This window comes from Ictalurus punctatus, chromosome 18 (assembly GCF_001660625.3).
Source record: "Ictalurus punctatus breed USDA103 chromosome 18, Coco_2.0, whole genome shotgun sequence".
NCBI lineage: Eukaryota > Metazoa > Chordata > Actinopteri > Siluriformes > Ictaluridae > Ictalurus > Ictalurus punctatus.
The window spans coordinates 8,917,827-8,938,148 of NC_030433.2; the positions used below are offsets into that span (position 1 = coordinate 8,917,827).

General features: G+C 40.4%; 1 protein-coding gene across 1 annotated transcript in view; it reads left to right on the forward strand.

Annotated features, from left to right (window-relative positions):
- The first annotated feature begins 5,891 nt into the window (after nt 1-5,891).
- The window catches only part of gabra1 (gamma-aminobutyric acid type A receptor subunit alpha1), a 32,055-nt gene continuing 17,624 nt past the window's right edge, over nt 5,892-20,322 (forward strand). Inside the window, exons 1-2 of the mRNA XM_017491922.3 lie at nt 5,892-6,768; nt 10,483-10,573. Of these exons, the coding sequence (XP_017347411.1) occupies nt 10,503-10,573 (71 nt within the window). The 5' untranslated portion in view covers nt 5,892-6,768; nt 10,483-10,502. The remainder of the gene's footprint in view (nt 6,769-10,482; nt 10,574-20,322) is intronic.

Here is a 20,322-nt window from a genome sequence, read left to right on the forward strand (position 1 = left end):
AAATCTCTATAACACTTAAACACCGCCTACTCAGGTGATATTTTAACATTTCCACAATAACACAATACTGTAGTAAACTCAGCACAAGTCTAAAATGAGCTCGCTAGGTGTTAGTTCATTGCTGTAGGTGTTAAATGTACACTGTGGGTTTTTAATTACGGCTGTGAACGAACACCTAGAGCGGAGAATTAACTCTTGTGTTGTAGGTGTTAATTCTGCGTTATCGTGCTGCGAGCCTCGGCACGGCATCGGTCGGGAAACTCTGGATGTGGTTGTGTGAGGGTGTTAATGCGTGTCAGTTGTGAATGAAGACGCCAGACAGAGCGAGACAGAAGTGAGACATTAATAATAACACTAACATTAACACTAACACACTACAGAACTGTACACTGAAACAGAGCAGAGTTTATACAGAGCGTCATTCATGTGGTCCATTAAGAGGAACAATACAATAAAAGTGTGTGAGTGTATGTGTGTGTCTGTGTGTGTGTGTGGGTATGTCCACAGTTGGATTGGCATAATAATACACAGTGTGGTGTAATGGGGCAGGACGGAGGACACACACAAACACACACACACACACACACACACACACACACACACACGCACACACACCAGGAGACTTCAGGATTGTCTCTAAAATAACCCGATGTGTCGTTGTGGATGTATACACAGCTCAGCGTGCAGTCTGAGACGCTGTTATTCACAGTCTCATTTAAATAAAACACCCGCAAATAATGGAGAAAAATCTGAACTACTGACCCGAGTGAGTCAAATTCTCTTATAGCATAAACCACTTATTTATCACATACGGTACATGCTGTACTTTCATCAGGTTCTTCATAGAAGGAGAGATATATACACACACGACAGGGTTAGGAAATGTTCATTTTTGGTCTCATTATTCCTTTAAATCCAAATGCTGGACTTGCTAATGTCTGATCCGTCGATGTTTTGTAAATAATGAATAAAGTATACATAGATTTACCAGATTTTGTCTTTGAACGACTGTTTCTGCTTCATATGTACAGTAGGCAATCACTATTTAAAAAAAAAAAGGCAAACATTTGTGTCTTTAAAGATTGAAATATTCTCTCCGTTACATAAGGATGACTGAAAACTAAATAATTTTTTTTTTACGTTATGTCTGTTTTCCGTTAGCTAAATAATGTGTACTTTTAAAATCACTATTAAAAAACATTATGCAACGTTTAATATATATGCTAATATGTTTAATATGCTGCTGTTGACAACTACAGCCCTGTTTCCCTCCTCCTTTTAAAGTCCAAAACCCTTGAAAGAGCTGCTTTTGATCAACTCTCCACTTTTCTCACAGAGAACCACCTCCTAGACAACAAGCAGTCTGGCTTCAAAAGCAGTCACTCCATGGAGACTCTGCTTTCCGTCACTGAAGCCTTAAGACTAGCAAGATCAACCTCAAGATCATTTGTCCTCATCCTACTCCACCTCTCTGCTGCCTTTAACACTTTGAATTTTCAGATCCTCCTGTCAACTCTCTCCAGTTTAGGCATCACCGGAACGGCTCGGCGCTGGGTGGAGTCCTATCTCTCAGGCAGATCCTTCAAGGCATCATTAAGGAGAGAGATATCTGAATCTTAGCAACTCACAACTGGGGTTCCCCAGGGGTCAGTTCTGGGTCCACTGCTCTTTTCTATTTATACTACATCTCTGGGGCCTGTGATTGAATCTCATGGCTATGCTGATGGTCTCATCACGCTGTCTCATAATGCAGACTCATCACACGGTCTCATCACGCCGTCTCATCATGCCGTCTCATCATGTGGTCTTGCTTCTCCACATTGGTCGCTGAGTAAATTCTTCTACATGCGGTTTGAAAAGTTATGGCACAATGACTTACTTTTTTCCTAACTGCCACCACAAGGTGAACCGCACAATTAATCAAGTTTCAGAAAATTGTTTGGCGCGATTCCGAATTTAGGGTGGCCAGAAAGGGGGCCTGGCCACAAATAGAACTGCCCCTGATCATACCACTTGGGGTCCTGCACTAAAGTTCCATCATAATCAAGTGTATAAAGAGTACATTCTGTTTAAAACACGATAAAACAAAGTACCGTATCTTCAGAGTTCAAATATTGACGATGCCACAGCAATCTGAGAGGCAAGCAAGCTAAACTGTCCGTGCTCTCTGGGTGGGAGGGGCATACTCTCCGTTCTCTGTTAATCACAATGACACTAGCCAATGGTGGGAGTCTGTGAGGTCACGTATGCTGAAGAGGCTGAATAGCACCTTCCTCTGAGTGTGTTATGCTGCTCTGTGACGCAGCATGAGAAGTAGTTGGAAAAGATGCGGTTAGCTTATTTTGTCTCGGAGGAAACACGTGTTAGCCTTTACCCAGCTGTCATATGATACAGTGGAGTTGATCAGACTAGGGAGAAAATGTAAGTAAAATAAATAAGAAATAGTAGAAGTGACGCCTTGTGTATAGATGACAATACACATAACTGTATTGTGGTCTCATGTTTCTTATGTTATTCACAGTTCAGGAATATGTTCACACTGTACAGCTCCTTATGCGCGATATAACCTTTGACTTTTGATAATAGGGAAATGTGACGACGTCCAGTCTGAGGCCTGATGTCAGAAACATCGCGGAACACAACTTCGTTCAGAAGCAGCAGAGCGATGAAATGTGGAGTAAAGTGAGCGTGAAATGGAGAACATATCATCTCATATTATCACACCATCTAATTTGTCATACTTCATCTGTGTAAGTTCACTCTCTGTCTCACCCGCTGTCTCTGTCTTACTCTCTAAACACAGACAGACAGAACTGTCGCAGTGCTAAAATAAAATGTTAGTGGCCTAATGTAATGAATTATTATATATTTAAGATAATATTGCACGTGGTGATGAAAAACGACGCCTCATAGCCTTTCGAACGGTGTTTATGCTTATTATGTGCACCATGAAATTCTGTGTGTGTCTGTGTGTGTTTATTACCTCATTTAAGGACTTTCATTTAGAGCAGCACTTCCTGACGCCAGTCCTGCGGGTGCACTTCAGTGTTCTCCTGCTATAACACACCTGAGTCAGCTTATTAAATGCAGCAGTAATAAACAAGTCAGGTGTGTTAGAGACGGGAAATCACTGAACGGCGCTGTGCATCTCATTAGCAATCACAGGTTTAGCTCAGACAAAGCTAAAAGGCCTAAAGCAACAGATGTCAAGCTGAGAAAATCTGAGAACTGAGTCATTCCTTTCACATTCATGTGTTTATGGATTTCCAGCGTAATACTCATACATAATCTACATCCACCTGGTGGAAACCCGTCTCTCTACATCCAACCATGCAGAACTGGACGCTTTGCATCCATCGTACTCCACAGTCAGCCCATGTGCCCAAGCATCACTGCTTTCACGGCTTTTCAGTTTTACTTTTCAGCCAGTAAAACCTAGTGGATGAGTCTATTTTCCTCTTGAAAGCAGAATCTGATTCTGTATATTTCGTGCAGTGTAACACTGATAGGGACAAAAATCATAAAGTATAATGTATCATATTATACCTCATTTAGCTGATGCTTTAATCCAAAGAAACACACAGCTGAGACTGGAAACTCAAGACCTTCCGATCAGTAGCTCATGCGTATTTAAGGAGAGACCAGTTATTAAAAATGCTGTCGTGTGGACGATGCGGTAGTTCAGGTGAAATCACTCAGGTGCACCCTCCGTAAAGCTCAGCACAGCTCAAAATGTGAGTCTGGATCAGCATAACTAGTTAGATCCGACTAAACTAGCTGAGTGGGATTGGATAGTGATGTGCAATAAAGACAAATCTCTCTTTAAAAAAAAAACAGTGGCTGCATCTGAAACCGCATACTTACCTACTATATAGTATGAGAAAAGCAGTACTGCAGAGGGGTAATACAGTGTGTACGAATTCTCAGTAGGTGAGAAATACCCGGATGGTGGACTGCTTCCGGTGAGAGTTTGCAGTATGGACACTATGCGAGTCGAACATTCCCATAATGCAACGGGACTGGTGCGGACGAGCTCAGAAAGAAAAAAAACAAAAACGCAGGACAGAGTGTTGGCTCTTTTTAAGAATGAAATCTTGGTTAAACTGGACTTTGAATAATACCCTGATAAACTGTTAACTTGTTTAAGATTTTTGTGTTCATGATGACGTAGAAGGTCACATGACAATGCTAACATGGCGGATGTAGTATGCCCGGGATCGTAGTCATAATACACACAACACATGTACTGATTAGTACGTACTGATTCAATGGCAATACTGTCACAGTACGCGATATCGGACGCAGCCGGTAGGCTCATGTGATCTGTATGAAACATCTGGAACTGCTGAAGCATCACCAGAAAGCAGGCCACATCTGGTCCTTCTCATTAGGAACCCTATCTACACAAAGCACAGCTTACACAGTGAGTTCAGGAAGATTTTAACCTGATTTTTTACATCTACTGACCCAGTTTATCTAGTTTATTATTTAAAATTACTCTTATGGACAATAATGCTATTGAATATCTAGAAAAAATATATTAGATACTTCTTCAATTCTGGGAAAACAAGTAAATTTTTATGACTCATCCTGTACTAGTCTTGTGTTTGTCCAATAAAATGGTCTCTAGAACATATATGCCCCTCCCGTGGAGGCGTGTCCTGCTCTACAGTAGCAGCTCGTCAGCAGTAAATATGGTTCAGTGTGTTTTTGACCATGTATCTTCCTGCACACTCTTCCCTTTTCCAGCTGAGGATAAATGCTCGGAGATTATTCATGTAGAAGAGGGCGAAGATGGAGTGAGATTTTATTGGAGCGTTTTTACCGATTGTTGTATGCTGGAAAGTGGCTCTGTCAAACTGATGCAGAATTCCGACTTCACTGCCTGCATCAACACACACACACACACACACACACACACACACACACACACACACACACACAGAGAGAGAGAGAGAGAGAGAGAGAGAGAGAGAGAGAGAGAGAGGAGCGAGAGAAAGAGAAAGAGAGAGAGAAGGATTATGGCTGGTGTGTATGTGTCCTGTTTGTCCTTTCTGTTACCATCTTCTGACATTCTCTCCACAACAAGCTTGAAACACACTCACTATATTTGCATATGCTGTGTGTTAATGTGTCCTAATGTGTCCATATGGGACACACACACACACACACACACACACACACACACACACACACACACACAACTCTGTCTTCTCTGGTAATTCTCTGGGGAGTATTTCCCTTTATGGTTTACTGACATAACTAAATAATGTTAAACCTACATAACCTCCTAATCCCTGTCCGCTAACCTCCTAACCACTAATCCCTATCCCCTAATCCCTATCCCGTAATCTCTACCTCCTAACCCATATCCCCTAACCCATATCCCCTAACCCCTATCCCCTAACCCCTATCTCTTAATTCCTAGTTCCTAACCCCGGTCCCCTAATCCCTAGCGCTCTCTCGCGCTCTCTCTCTCTCTCTCTCTCTCTCTCTCTCTCTCTCTCTCTCTTGTTCCAAGTCTTTCAATTCTTCGCGCCTGAATTCCATTCTCTTTTAGTGTGGTAGAAACGTCAGAAACGTCAGAAAGGCCGCAGGTGTTAAAAATATATAGAGGAAAAAAAAGAAAGTCATGATTACATGCACGTGCACGGAATTTAGAAGGCTTGCATAACTTCCTATGATCATTTGATGGACCTAAAGAAAGCTTTTAAAAATAAAAAATAAATACATACATAAATACATACATACATAAATACATAAACAAATAAATATAAATATAAAACATGGCTCAACATGTAAAAAAAAAAAAAAAGAGAAAAAAGTCCTGAATTAGAACATGCGCATTCTAGAGCTCACGACGCGCACATCTGAGGGCGCACAGAACGCAGGGAAAGTTCTCTAACGCATCAAGTTGTTCTAGAACACTGATCACACACACACACACACACACACACACACACTCTCTCTCTCTCTCTCTCTCTCTCTCTCTCTCTCTCTCTCTCTCTCACTCGCTCACTCACTCTGCAGGTTTTCTACTGTAGATGATGTAGAGGATGCGTTTCATCGCAAAGCGTAAATAAATCTAGGGTAGGAGTGACCAAAACGAAAAATTTTAAACAAACAGTTTTTTTTAGAGAGAGAGAGAGAGAGAGAGAGAGAGAGAGAGAGAGAGAGAGATAGGTTACATCAGTCACCGAGCTGCAGTCCTGGAATAAAAAAATATATATCCCTGGCATGAAGTCACAGCTTATTTCACATCCGGTTTTGCCCAGACACACACACGCGCGCACGCACACACACACACACACACACACACTCACACGCGCGCGCGCGCGCGCACGCACACACTCACACACACGCGCGCACGCACTCAGCAGCAGCATTCCGCGCTGTCCCGGTGGAGAGGAGCATCACTGGGCAGCGACACCGCGGCGCTTTTCTCCCGCAGCTACACCGTGATCTTGCGGGGCGAAGAGAGAGACAGAGAGAGAGAGAGAGAGGGAGAGAGAGAGAGAGAGAGAGAGAGAGAGATAGTTTCATCACCGCGTAGACCTTCATCACCGTCCTCTTTATCATCAGCATCCTCCTCACCCTCCTTCTCTTCATCATCAACAGCAAGAGCAACAGCACAAGCGGCTTCTTCTCCTTCTTCTTCTGCTTCTTCTCCTCCTCCTTCTCCTGCTGCCTCGATGTAAAAACTGCAGCTGAGATTTTTTGGAGATTTTTCGCGACACTGCAGAAGAGAACTCGTTTCAGCTGCGTGCTGTAAGTGCACGGGGGATTCATTTCACACGGGGGTTTTGGTGAAGGAAGGAAGGTAGGGGTGGATGGGCTGGTGATGGGGTTGGTGATGGAGGGTTAAAGTCAGTCATTTTAGATTCAATTGATACCCAAAAAACATGCTTTCCTTCCAAAGCAGTGATGGAAATGAATAGCGGGGATTTTTTTGCTGTGTGTGTGCGTGTGTGTGCGCGTGCGTGCGTGTGCATTTTTTGTTGGCTGTAAACTGCGATGGCATGCACATGCATGTTCTACCAGCACGGGTTCCTTCAAGTGTGAGAGTCTGACACCGCGTACAGGTGCTTTTAATTGCACGTCGTCGCGTGCCAACTTAATGCGCGGAAGATGCGCGCAGAACAACATTTCTGTTTCTTTTCTATAAAAAAAAAAAATCTCATTTCCTCCATGTTCACTCGACTCGTGCATTATGATGAGGAAACAGAAATGTTGAATGTCGAATCTCTGGGGATTTTCTGAATTTTCAGGATTTAATCCCCGCATTGACCAAATTCTCCAAATCCGCGTGCGTTAGTGGTGGAAAGAAAGGCAGGATTTTAGATTTTTCGGCGCATGCATATCCGAATTTAGTGCAGATGTTGTGTTCTCAAGTCTTTTCGTGTGTGTGCGTGTGTGTATGCGTGCGTGTGTGTGTGTGTGTGTGCGTGCGTGTGTGTGTGTGCGTGCGTGTGTGTGTGTGCGTGCGTGTGTGTGTTTGCACTGACTCAGTCATCATTTTGGCACTGCAGTCACTCCCCAGTGGCATGCCTTGTTTTATCGGGGATGTAGAGAGAACCGAGAAGCTCTGGTGCTTTCATAACACTATTATTGGTCATCTTTTAATCCTCAAACGAGTGGAAAAAAACGAGTGCGTGTGTGTGTGCGCGCGCGTGTGTTGAAGGCGTGCATGCAAATGGTGGTCTCATTGCATGAATGTGCAGCTTGGTCTTGCTATATGTACCATTTCTCCACTGTTTCTGTTAGACCTAAATAAAACAATAAAATCATGTGTGTTGGAAAGTGTGTGTCAGGGAGCTGTGGCACTAACAGCAAGGATTATTATTATTATTATTATTATTATTATTATTATTATTATTATTATTGTTGTTGTTGTTGTTGTTGTTGAGGAAACATCAGCTTGACATCAGACGCGTGTCTGATACACTGATATACAGTATGTATATGATATACTACACTTTATTCAGTAGATTAACTTGTGTTGTGTGTTATGTGTAAGACTCTAACACCACATGGTCTAGATTTCTGAGTCAAATATTAATATTATTAAGATTATTCTATCTGAAACTGCACAGAAAACGGTTAATGCTCTACTAATCACTCTCTCTCCCTGTCAGTGGCCCCGCACCCTTCACTGTGTATCTTTTACCTGGAAAGGTGTATGTAGTGTACCTTTAGATTATTACTCTACAAGCTAATTCAAGCTACACGAGAGGTAGCTGAGATGATGTGTTTTTAATCATTTTTGAAGTACATACACAGGTAAAATCTACAATGGCGAAACTACAGTAGTAAAGGTGCAGGTTAGTCAGCTTAGTACTTTGTTTTTCTGAGAGCGGAGTGAAATGTAGGAGTAATTTTAATGAAAATTTTAAGGCACTGATAGAAAAATAAGTCAGTGTTGTGACACTCATCACATGTTGTGACGAATAAGGGTTGTACCAGGACATCGGCGTGTGTTAGGTGGGAAGAGTGGACCTGCCAGTCACACAGGCCTTTAACTCCACTAAAATCTGGATATGATTATTTTATGCAGAGTTCACGAAAATGTAATCGTAGAGATGCGCTGATGTTGCGCTGATGTTGCACTGATGTTATTCTGATGTTGTGCTGATGTTATTCATTAGTTCAGGAGAAACTCTGAACATTTAACTTTGATGGAATGAAACATGATGGACTCAGAAACACAATGACGCAACGCCACTTGCTCTTTCTCTATGTGTATTGGGATTTAAACCTGAACTGGGCGTGGCCTAAACTGGACGTTTACAAAAATAAACCTAAATATAAACACTATCACTAAATCCCCAGAATTCTGTCTCTGACAGTTCCTCAACCTCAGCTACATCACTCCAGTTCATCGCTCAACTATCAGTTATTAGTTTTGTTTGTATCTACACGTGATATTTTCCAGTATACCAGATATCAGCAGCCTAATTTAGACCACAGCAACCCTGACTAGGCAGTTATTAAAGATGAATGAACAAACGCTGTAAAGGTTTCATTAAAACCTGACAGGAAAAAAAAATAAAAAAATTTTTTTTTCCTCTTTATAAGCCAGTTGTAGTTAGTCGCTCCTAACCCTCATAGTTCCTGGTTTTATTTCATTCATTTATATATTTTAGTATTTACTCCAAAAAAAATTACAACAATCTTCTTGATCCTTAGATTATTCTTAATTCCCTAGTATTTTCCAAAGTTCCATATTTCCTTATTCACTTTATATTGCATCAATTCCTTCCTTCTGATCTCCTCATATGCAGTACAGTACCATACAGTAATTATTACTATATTCTGTAATTCTCTAGTCAAGGCCCACAGTATTCCTAATTCACTCGTTTCTAAATTCATTTCCTTTGTCATGTTGATTATTATTTTATCTCCTAGCTCCTTTGTATTTCTCATAAGAGCCCTAGATCCTTACATTTCCTTCAGGGTCCCCCAGTTCCTGGTCTATCCTAAAGTTCCTTAAAATTTCTCCTGGGTTCCCTGGATTCTACTTCATTCCCTAACTCACTAGTATTTCTAATATTAGTATTTCTAGGTCCCCCAGTTTCTGTTAAATCAGCTCTTTAATTGTCTACCTGGGAACACAGTTCCCTATTTTCTCCCCTAAGAATGACAGTTCCTTAGAATTTCTAGGATTTCTAGGTTCCATAGTTCCTGGTATATACTGTAGTTTCTTAAAGTTTCTACTGTATTCCCTTGTTCCCTAATATTTCTCCAAAACTTCTAGTTCCTTAGTATTTATAGTATTTCTATGTCCCCCAGTTTCTGTTAAATCATATACAGTAGTTCTTTAAAATGTCTACTAGAAAACCCAGTTCCTTATTATTATTTTTTTTCTAAGAATGATAGATCCTTACAATTTTTTTGGTTGTATTTCTAGGATCCCTAGTTCCTGGTATATTCTATAGTTCCTTAAAATTTATCCTGTGTTCCCTAGATTCTATTATATTTCCTGGTTCTTTAGTGAACCCCAGTTCTTTAATATTTCTCTAGAAGTATTTCTCTTAATAATACTAGTTCTTCAGTATTTCTCATAAGAATTCTACTTCTTTAGTAGTTCTAGTATTTCTAGTTCTCCCAGTTACTGGTATATCCTACAGCATACTTCCTTCAAATTTCCACTAGGTTCGCTAGATTCTATTCAATCCCCCAGTTCCTTATTATTTCTCCTAAGACCACACATTCTTACCACATTCCCTAATATTTATCACATTCCCTAGTTCCCAACTCATTCCCTAGGTCTGTCATATTCCCTCTGAATCCCAGAGCTTCTGTTTTATCTCCTACTTCCCTATTAGTTCCTTAGTCCATAGTTTTTTCTGTTGACATGACCTCCATCTTGGAGATTTGGATATGGAAATAAGATTGCTCAGGTCTATAGCGATGATCAGGGGTATTTTTTTCACAAATTCACCCAAATTTGTGTATAATGTGCACTTTGTTTCCTCTCTGCAGTGAAGACTCGTTCTTCAGCAATGATGTGGGCTCGACTGGGAGCAGCGTGGATCTGGGCCTGGTTACTGGCGGTCAACGTTCTGGGCAAAAGGTACGTTCTTAAGTGTTACGACACTGAGGACGTCCAACATGGAAAATAATTTCTAATCTCCTTAAAGCTGTTGGTTTGAAATGACTTTGTACTGATGCCAGTAGGGTACTTCCTGCTTCCTGTTGAGCTGGGATTAAAGAATAGATTGGTAACATAATGGTCCAGTGATTTTATTTTAATATGCGCAAAGGAAATGCAGACTCGTGGAAGGTCAAATGAGTAAAGAAACGGGTGAGTAAAGTTGGACGACGTGCTGTCGGAGTGAAGGTGCAATCTGATCGATATTAATCTCCGTGTTGGGGGTTGATTGGTAAACAGTGTACGTGATTGAATTTGGGTTATGAAGGCAGTGGAAAATTATTGCATAATAATGCAGGAGCTCAAAAATAAAGGGTGTGGCTTCAAGCGTCCTAGTTTAGACGAGAAAACTTTCTAAAGTGAATTAGAATTACTGTTCTCATGGTCGGGCAAAATGAATAAAAAATAAACACTGAAGCCTGGAATCTGAAGCCCTAATATATCAAAAGTAAATCTCCATCTTGAGCAACACATTTCAGTAGTGCTACGTCAGGTGATTAGGATAATGTTGAATGAAATGACAGTTTTTGTCTTCCCTAAATCATGAAAGGTCCATTAATGATATTGTTTCCTTGGCGTCTAAAGAATTACTGTACTATCTAGAAAATCTACTCTACCATGACTCGTACTGCTGTTGTATCTTTCTAGCGTGTTTCTAGCACGCTAGCTAGTAATAAGTATGATAAATAAAAAAGGGACATGAAAAAACGTGAAATCTTTAAACACTTAACAAAAGTCATGTTTTTTTTTTTTGTACAGTTCTACTATTTACTGAACTGTTCACCAAAAGGAACTGCTTAAAAATATGTACTCTCAGGTACAGTGTGTGGCATTTTATAAGAAAATGAGCTGTAAATTTCACTCAAAACCAGCCACAGTTCTTCTGGAGACTTTTCCTATAGCACTCGCTTCTTATTTATTTACTTTTTAATATTCGCAAGAAAACACAGCAACCTTCATTATGTTGTTGTTGTCTGAAAAGTGTCTCTTATGTAATCTGCTGCTTTCTTTACTGACATACAAACATTTTTCTTATTATTTAATTTTGTGCTGGAAAAGTAATGTTTGGAAATCTAACATGTTTTTGTACTGACTCGATGATGTAGACATCATAAAATAATTTGTATTTTTTAATTATATATATATATATATATATATATATATATATATATATATATATATGTATATATATATATATATATATATGTATTTGTTTAAATTTTTTTTAATTAGCTTGTCTAAGACTTTTGCACAGTACTGTACTGTATACAATTTAATTTTTTGTTTTAAAAAAAAATGATGTACAGATATTTTATACAACCATCAAAAACAAATCCCACTGCGGTATTTTTGTATTTTTATATTTGGGTTTCCGAGGAACGTGGCTGTATTTCACCACAGATTTAAACGTCAGCGTTACCGCATACTGTACAACAGCCGAGAGTCTGAGAGTGTAACTGACCTTCGGTCTGATTGTCAGATTAGATCATCAGATGACCTGTCAATCAGACTGATGCTAATCAATCCGCACTGTCTGCTAGCTCGTGTGTGGACAGTAGGGCTGTGACGTAATGACACGGTCTTTATCTGCATTCGGATTTAAACCCTGAAAACCAGATTTAAAATGAGCCACTCAGCCTCCTGGAATCTGTGTATCATCTGTTCGATGAAAAAAAAAACAGAAAACAACCTCGGCTTATGTGGCCGTGGCTAATCTATACTCTGAGTATGATGCTTCAGATGCTTTATTGGCCTACAGAAGGTGTATATTTTGACAGTTTGTCTATTTTGACCCGGAAGTAAGGATAAATGGATTGACAACCTTCTGGAGATGTCAGTGTCCAGGTCGATAAATGAAGTAAATATGTTGAGCCCACAATATATTTATTCATCCATCACTCACCAGTCACCGCTGTTTCTATCAGATTGTCATCCGATTTCTTTCACGTTGTGGTCATTCTTAGTAAAACAAGCAGACACTCATGGCCCAGAATTTGTCTACATGGGTTTGAGACAAAAGTGTACGTCATTCCATTGACCTGCACACGTCTATACAGCTACAATGATGACATCTTTCTGACGTCTTTTCACTATTTCCACCTGGGTAGTGACCTTTACATGAGTGTGTGTGTGTGTGTGTGTGTGTGTGTGTGCGTGTGTGTGTGTGTGTGTGTGTGTGTGTGTTTTGCTGTTAAGAATGGAAAATGGGAAGATTCAGAATCTGACTGATACGACGTACACAAAACCACAGCTTTGCACCCCTGACCACCACCACCATGCACTTGTTGTTGAACATCTCACTCCAGATTTATTCCTCCTTCTCTGTTATAATGTGCTCCACTCTTCTGGGAAGGCTTTCCACTAGATTTTGGGGCGTGGCCATGGGGATTTTTGTTCATTCAGCTACAAGAGCGTTAGTGAGGTTGAGGTCAGGTGCTGATGTTGATGTGAGTAAACTCCAGTTCCAGTTCATCCCAAAGGTGTTCAGTAGGTTTGAGGTCAGGGTTCTGAGCAGGAAACTCGAGTTCTTCTACCTTCTTCCAACCTTCACACACCATGTCTTCATGGAGCTCGCTTTATGCACTTTGTGTCATGCTGGAACAGTGTTTGGGACTCTTAGTTCAAGGGAAATTGTATATAATGCTACAGCGTACAGAGACGTACTATACAACTGTGTGCTACAGACAGCTACATACAGTATGGGTGTGATGTTCAGGGGTGCACATACTTTTGGTCATTTTAGTTTAAAACAAGCTATAACTATAATAAAAATCAATCCTAGTAATGAAATAATACAATTAAGTCTCTTTATATGTGAAGTTAATAAAAAATATATTTTCCAAATTGAATTCCAATCTTTTTAATTTGTTACAGGATCAGATTCTTTTTTCCCTATGAAAACCTTTTATAAATTTATTTATTTATTTATTTATTTATTTTTTTTGCAGATGTTGGCCCAATACCGATCTTGGGTATCTTTTTATGTTGTATACAATAGCGCTCATGCTACTTGTATCTGTATTTGCATTTGTTTAGAAGATGTTTAGAAGATCTAAACACAGAGGAAATTAAGTAAGAAATTTTGACTTGGAGTCTGAGCCTTCGGGATTGAAATCTATTCGAATCAGACTTCTCTTCAGGTAAAGGCTTTATCACAGTGAAACTGCACCTGAATCATCGCTGAGACGTTTGTTTCTCACAGGCGTGTGATTAAATTAGCGTTATGGGTCATGAAGACGGCGGAGAAATGACCCCCTGCTGTGATAATGCAGGTCCTCGAGTGAAACTCGGACGAGACTCGGATCACATCTCTGCTGATACGTACTGTACATCCTGTTAAAAAAAAACTGAAAAATTATGTTTTTTAATGTCACGTTTTCATTTCCCATCACTGTTTGTTACTGAAGACTAAACAAGGTCTATAAACAGGAAGTAGTTTTGGAATGTGTTCGCGTGAAGAGAATGCGGTTTTATAAGACATGGATTAGACATTAGATCTGATCGATTACTCGGTCAAAATTTTCCGCTGGAGTTTCTTCAGACTGAGCCGTATCTACACAATCTAACCCACTTTTTATTGGTCGCAGATTTTACATTTACATTCCAGAAGTGCTCCTGTAACGGCCTTACAAGGTTATGACATCATCATAATTCAATTCAATTCAATTCAATTTTATTTGTATAGCGCTTTTTACAATAGACATTGTCTCAAAGCAGCTTTACAGAAATATCAACATGGTATACAGATATTAAAGGTGTGAATTTATCCCAACTGAGCAAGCCACTGAGTGGCGACGGTGGCAAGGAAAAACTCCCTAAGATGTTTTAAGAGGAAGAAACCTTGAGAGGAACCCGACTCAGAAGGGAACCCATCCTCATCTGGGTAACAACAGATAGTGTGAAAAAGTTCATTATGGATTTATATGAAGTCTGTATGGCGTTAGGAGCAGCCGTAGTCCCAGCAGTCTGGAATTAAAGAAGATTTGAGCTCCATCCAGAGGCAGAAAGGATCTGGATCTCTAGTATCTCCATAAAATCGTGTGTGGCTCGGCGAAAGGAGAGAGGGAGAAAAAAGATAATTATGACTGCGAAGTAGTAGAACAGAATCTAGTCAGGGTAGGCTTGAGTAAACAAATACGTTTTAAGCTTAGACTTAAACACTGACACTGTGTCTGTGTCCCGACTAATAACACTAATAGGAAGACTGTTCCATAACTGTGGGGCTCTATAAGCGAAAGCTCTTCCCCCTGCTGTAGCCTTCACTATTCGAGGTACCATCAAATAGCTTGCATCTTTTGACCTAAGTAGGCGTGGCGGATCATATAAAACCAAAAGGTCGCTTAGATATTGTGGCGCGAGACCATTTAGTGCTTTATAGGTTAATAAAAGTATTTTATAATTAATGCGAGGTTTTACTGGGAGCCAATGCAGTATTGATAATATCGGTGTGATATGGTCGTATCTTCTAGTTCTAGTGAGAACTCTAGCAGCTGCATTCTGGACTAACTGGAGCTTATTTATATTCCTACTGGAACATCCAGACAGTAAGGCATTACAGTAATCTAATCTAGAGGTGACAAATGCATGAACTAGTATTTCCGCATCATGTAGTGACAATATGTTTCTTATCTTAGAAATATTTCTGAGATGAAAGAAGGCTATCCTAGTAATATTATCTACATGAGCAACAAATGATAGACTGGAGTCAATAATCACTCCAAGGTCTTTAACTGCTGTACATGATGAAACAGAAAGACCATCCAGAGTAACCATGTGATCAGAAAGATTACTTCTAGCTACACGTGGGCCTAATAAAAGTATTTCTATTTTATCAGAATTAAGTAGAAGGAAGTTAATTAACATCCAATGTCTAATGTCCTTTACACAATCCTCAACTTTACTAAGCTTCTGTCTGTCCTCTGGCTTTGCTGAAACATACAACTGTGTATCATCAGCATAACAGTGGAAGCTAATTCCATGTTTACGAATAATTTGACCTAGGGGTAGCATATATAAAGTAAAGAGCAGTGGGCCTAAAACAGAACCCTGTGGAACTCCAAAAGTAACCTCAGTACGCATGGAGAAATCACCATTTACATCTATGAACTGATAACGATCGGTCAGATAAGACCTGAGCCAGGAGAGGACTGTTCCCTTAATACCAACAACATTTTCTAATCTATCAAGGAGAATAGTGTGATCTATAGTATCAAAAGCTGCACTAAGGTCGAGTAACACAAGCAGCGAGACACAGCCCTGATCGTAGGTCAGTAGAAGGTCATTTACTACTTTAACTAATGCTGTCTCTGTGCTATGATGAGGTCTAAATCCTGACTGATACATTTCATGAATGTTATTCCTATCTAAGTACGAGCATAACTGCTTTGCTACAACCTTTTCTAAAATCTTAGAGATGAAGGGGAGATTTGATATTGGTCTATAGTTGGACAATTGAGACGGGTCAAGATCAGGTTTTTTAATCAAGGGTTTAATAACTGCTAATTTAAGTGATTTAGGTACATAGCCAGTGCTTAGGGAAGAATTGATTATATTTAGAAGTGGTTCAATTACTCCTGGACAAATCTGTTTTAAACAAACATGTAGGTACGGGATCTAGTATGCAAGTTGATGAATTGGCTGAAGAGATTAATGTAGCTAGTTCGGTCTCTCTAAGCAGAGCAAAACACTCTAAACATTGATCTGACATTGCTACATTGTCATGTAATGGGTTTGTTACAGTACTGTCCGGTTTTACTTTAATGGCCTGTATTTCACGTCTAATATTTTCAACCTTATCAATGAAAAATTTCATGAAATCTTCACTGCTATGTAATGATTGAGTGTTTCTCTCTGTAGTGGTTTTATTCCTAGTTAATTTTGCTACTGTGTTGAAAAGGAATCTAGAATTGTTTTTGTTGTCTCCTATTAAGGTGGAGAAATAGATTTTTCTAGCATCGCTAAGAGATTTCCTATATTTCAGTAGGCTCTCCTTCCATGCTGTTTGAAATATCACCAGTTTGGTTTGACGCCATTTACGTTCTAATTGTCGAGTTGTCTGTTTTAAGGTTCGCGTTTGATCGTTATACCAGGGTGCTAATTTTTTTTCTCTAATTATTTTCCTTTTGAGTGGAGCCACTCTATCTAGCGTGCAGCGGAGTGTTGACTCCAAGCTTTCAGTCGCCTGATCGAGTTCTATGGGATCTGACGGTGATCCAAATCTAATTGATGTTTCTGCTAGGTTATTTATGAAGCTCAGTGCAGTAGCTGATGTGTAGGTACGTTTTATGCGGTAGCGAGGCAAGATGGAAATATTATGATCAATACGTATTATGAACGAGATAAGATAATGGTCTGAGACAACTTCAGTCTGCGGAAAAATGATAATATTTTCTATACTTAGTCCGTATGTTAGTATGAGGTCAAGAGTGTGACCACCATTATGAGTAGGCCCGATTACGTTCTGATTAATCCCTACTGAATCTAAGATGGACACAACCGCTAATCTTAGAGGGTCTTCCAGGTTATCAAAATGAATATTAAAGTCTCTGACGATTAATGCTTTATCTACAGACACAACCAGGTTTGAGACAAAGTCTGCAAATTCACTAAGAAATTCAGTATATGGCCCTGGGGGTCTGTAAATAATAATTAGAGGAATTGACTTATTTTTTGTGGCTACATAACTTATACTGGTATCAAGAATTTCAAAAGAATTAAATTTATGCTTAGGTTTTTGTGTGACGACTAGATTTTTACTATGGATGAGTCCAACACCTCCTCCTCTACCAGTTGAACCAGGCTGATGTACATAACTGTATCCAGGAGGACTGGTTTCATTTAATGCTATGTACTCGTTTGGTTTAATCCAAGTTTCTGTTAAACACATTAAATTACATTCCTGATCAGTAATGATGTTGTTAACAATAAGAGCCTTAGACGCAAGAGATCTAATGTTTAATAGTCCTAGCCTCAGATCAAAAGTGCTGGCTGTGCATTCAATATGATTTAATTTTATGTTAATTAGGTTACGAAGATAGACTTTCCGAGATTTTCTATATATTTGTATAGCTCGGGGAACAGACACAGTCTCTATAGTATGTATTACCTTTGCCGGATTTTTAATTGAACGTTGATTTATACTGAATGTTATTATTGGAAGATGTACTTACGGTGGGCAGTCACTTGGAGTGTAGCGCCTTGGAAATGTTGTCTGAAAGCAGTTCCGCTCCAAGGCTGCTGGGGTGCAGGCCATCAGGACGAAACAACCTAGGACACTCCCAGAACAGATTCCAGTTATTGACAAACACCAGATTCTGCTCATTACACCAAGAGACTAACCAATCATTTAATGCTAGAAGTCTACTGAACTTTTTGCTCCACGTCTGTATGTGGGAAGAGGTCCAGAGACGATGATCTTCGCGGTGGGTGATCTGCCTCGTACCGTCTCGATCAGGCTGGAGAAGTCCCTCTTCAGAATCTCCGTCTGCCGCAGCCTGGTGTCGTTTGTCCCCGCGTGCAGCACAACCGCTCCAATGCGCTCGTCCTTCTTCAGGATCCCGGATACCTGCGCAGCGACATCAAGGACACAAGCACCAGAAAAACAGTGTGTGCGCACCTTACCTTTAGATGAGGCTACACGGACGTTCCGCACAATGGAGTCCCCGAGGATCACAGCGTTGGGTCTGGTCTGGCGGAGAGGGGCGAAGCGGTTCCTGGTTGGAATCTCGAACACCGGAGGTGGAGAGGGTCCAGCCCGCGCCTTTCGCCGCTGGTTCACCCAAGGCCCAAGGTGTTTTGGCGCCGGCGTGACGGAGACCACGGCTGGGAAAGTCCTAGGTGCACGGTCCCTGCACAGAGAAACACACGGCGTAGAGGGGCTGGGAGTGGAAATACCACGCTGTGCGCTGACCTTGGATATGTGGGCAGAGGCACAAGATGTTTCCAGCGCAGTTTGTCGCTCCAGCAGCTGGGCCTGCTTGTCGAGTAGGCCGCGGATCTGCTTCTCCACATCCTCCAGTTCCAGCCGCACCATGTGAAGCTCGAGCGAGTCCTCATCTGCACTCAAAACCGGAGAGACAGCAGACATATTTGTTTTTTTGTTTTTAAACAGAACAGCGGTAAGTGAGAAATGTGAAACGTAAACAAGGCTAGCGGTAGGTGATGCTAGCGGGCTACGGGCTACAAGCTAGTCGCGGATGTTTGTAAAAAAAAAAAACAGATCAAATTTGCGACAGCGCAACGTTACGATTGTTTTATCTAAAGTAGTGTCAGTTATATTTGTATAACGTAAGGTCAATAATTTTAAAGTATAGAGATTAGAAGAAATTAATGTAATAGCGTTAGTTCGAAGGGTGCTGCTTCCTCAGTGACACTTCAGGTTGCCAGGTCAGGTTACAAGGTTACAAGGTAATGGCAGTACAAGTGCGTGGGTTTAGGCTCCTGTCTGCCACCATGGAGGACAAAAATCCTCGTTTATTTAGCGTGAAAAAAAAAACTCAGATATGTGGGTGATATGATATAACACAGGCATGTAAATACAATCTAAAACTCAGGACTTCTGTATGAGTTTGATTTAGGGGTGGGGCTACACATGACCTCAGTCTGTGATGTCAAGACAAAGACTTAACACTTTGGAACCAGTCACAGCTGGCATGTAAATTATTACTGGATAATGATGTGATGATGATGTGACTTCTAATCCTGCTAGCAATCTGGATTAGTGAGAAGACGGCGGTTTGTCTGCTATTAAATAAATTAGGGAGAAGAATGTGATGATTCTGAGATGGAAATCCTACTCATGTCACTAATGTGAGCTTGTTTATTAGCAGGTAGCTAACAGACTTGCTACGCTAGTTACTGTTAATGATAGTGATATTAGGCTATTAGACATTAGATGATGATTTTAATCCTGATACTGAATCAGATTCTGACTCTGACACTAATTCTGATCCTGACACTGAATCTGATCCTGAAACTGATTGGGATGCTGACACTGAATCTGATTCTGACTCTGACACTGAATCTGATTCTGACACTAAATCTGATTCTGATCCTGATCTTGACACTGAATCTGATTCTGACACTAAATCTGATTCTGATCCTGAATCTGATCCTGATCTTGACACTGAATCTGATTCTGATTCTGACTCTGACACTACATCTGATTCTGACTCTGACACTATATCTGATTCTGATCCTAACACTGAATCTGAATCTTATCCTGATGTTGACACTGAATCTGATTCTGATCCTGACACTGAATCTGATTCTGAAACTGATTCTGATGCTGACGCTGAATCTAATTCTGACACTAAATCTGATTCTGAACCTGAATCTGATCCTGATCTTGACACCGAATCTGATTATGATTCTGGTCCTGACACTGAATCTGAGTCTGATTCTGATTCCGACACTGAAACTGATTCTGATCCTGACACTGAATCTGATTCTGACTCTGACTCTGACACTGAGTCTGATTCTGATTCACAGACATCAGCAGCACGTTTACGTTGCAGAAGTGCCGCTCTAATAACATAAATGATTACGATCTCATTATAACGAGGTTGTGTTTGTAACAGCAGGCTGTTCTGCACTGATGGAGACTGTCTGTGTGTGTGTGTGTGTGTGTGTGTGCGCTGCACTGTTGCAGTACTGATGACCTGTAGATGGGG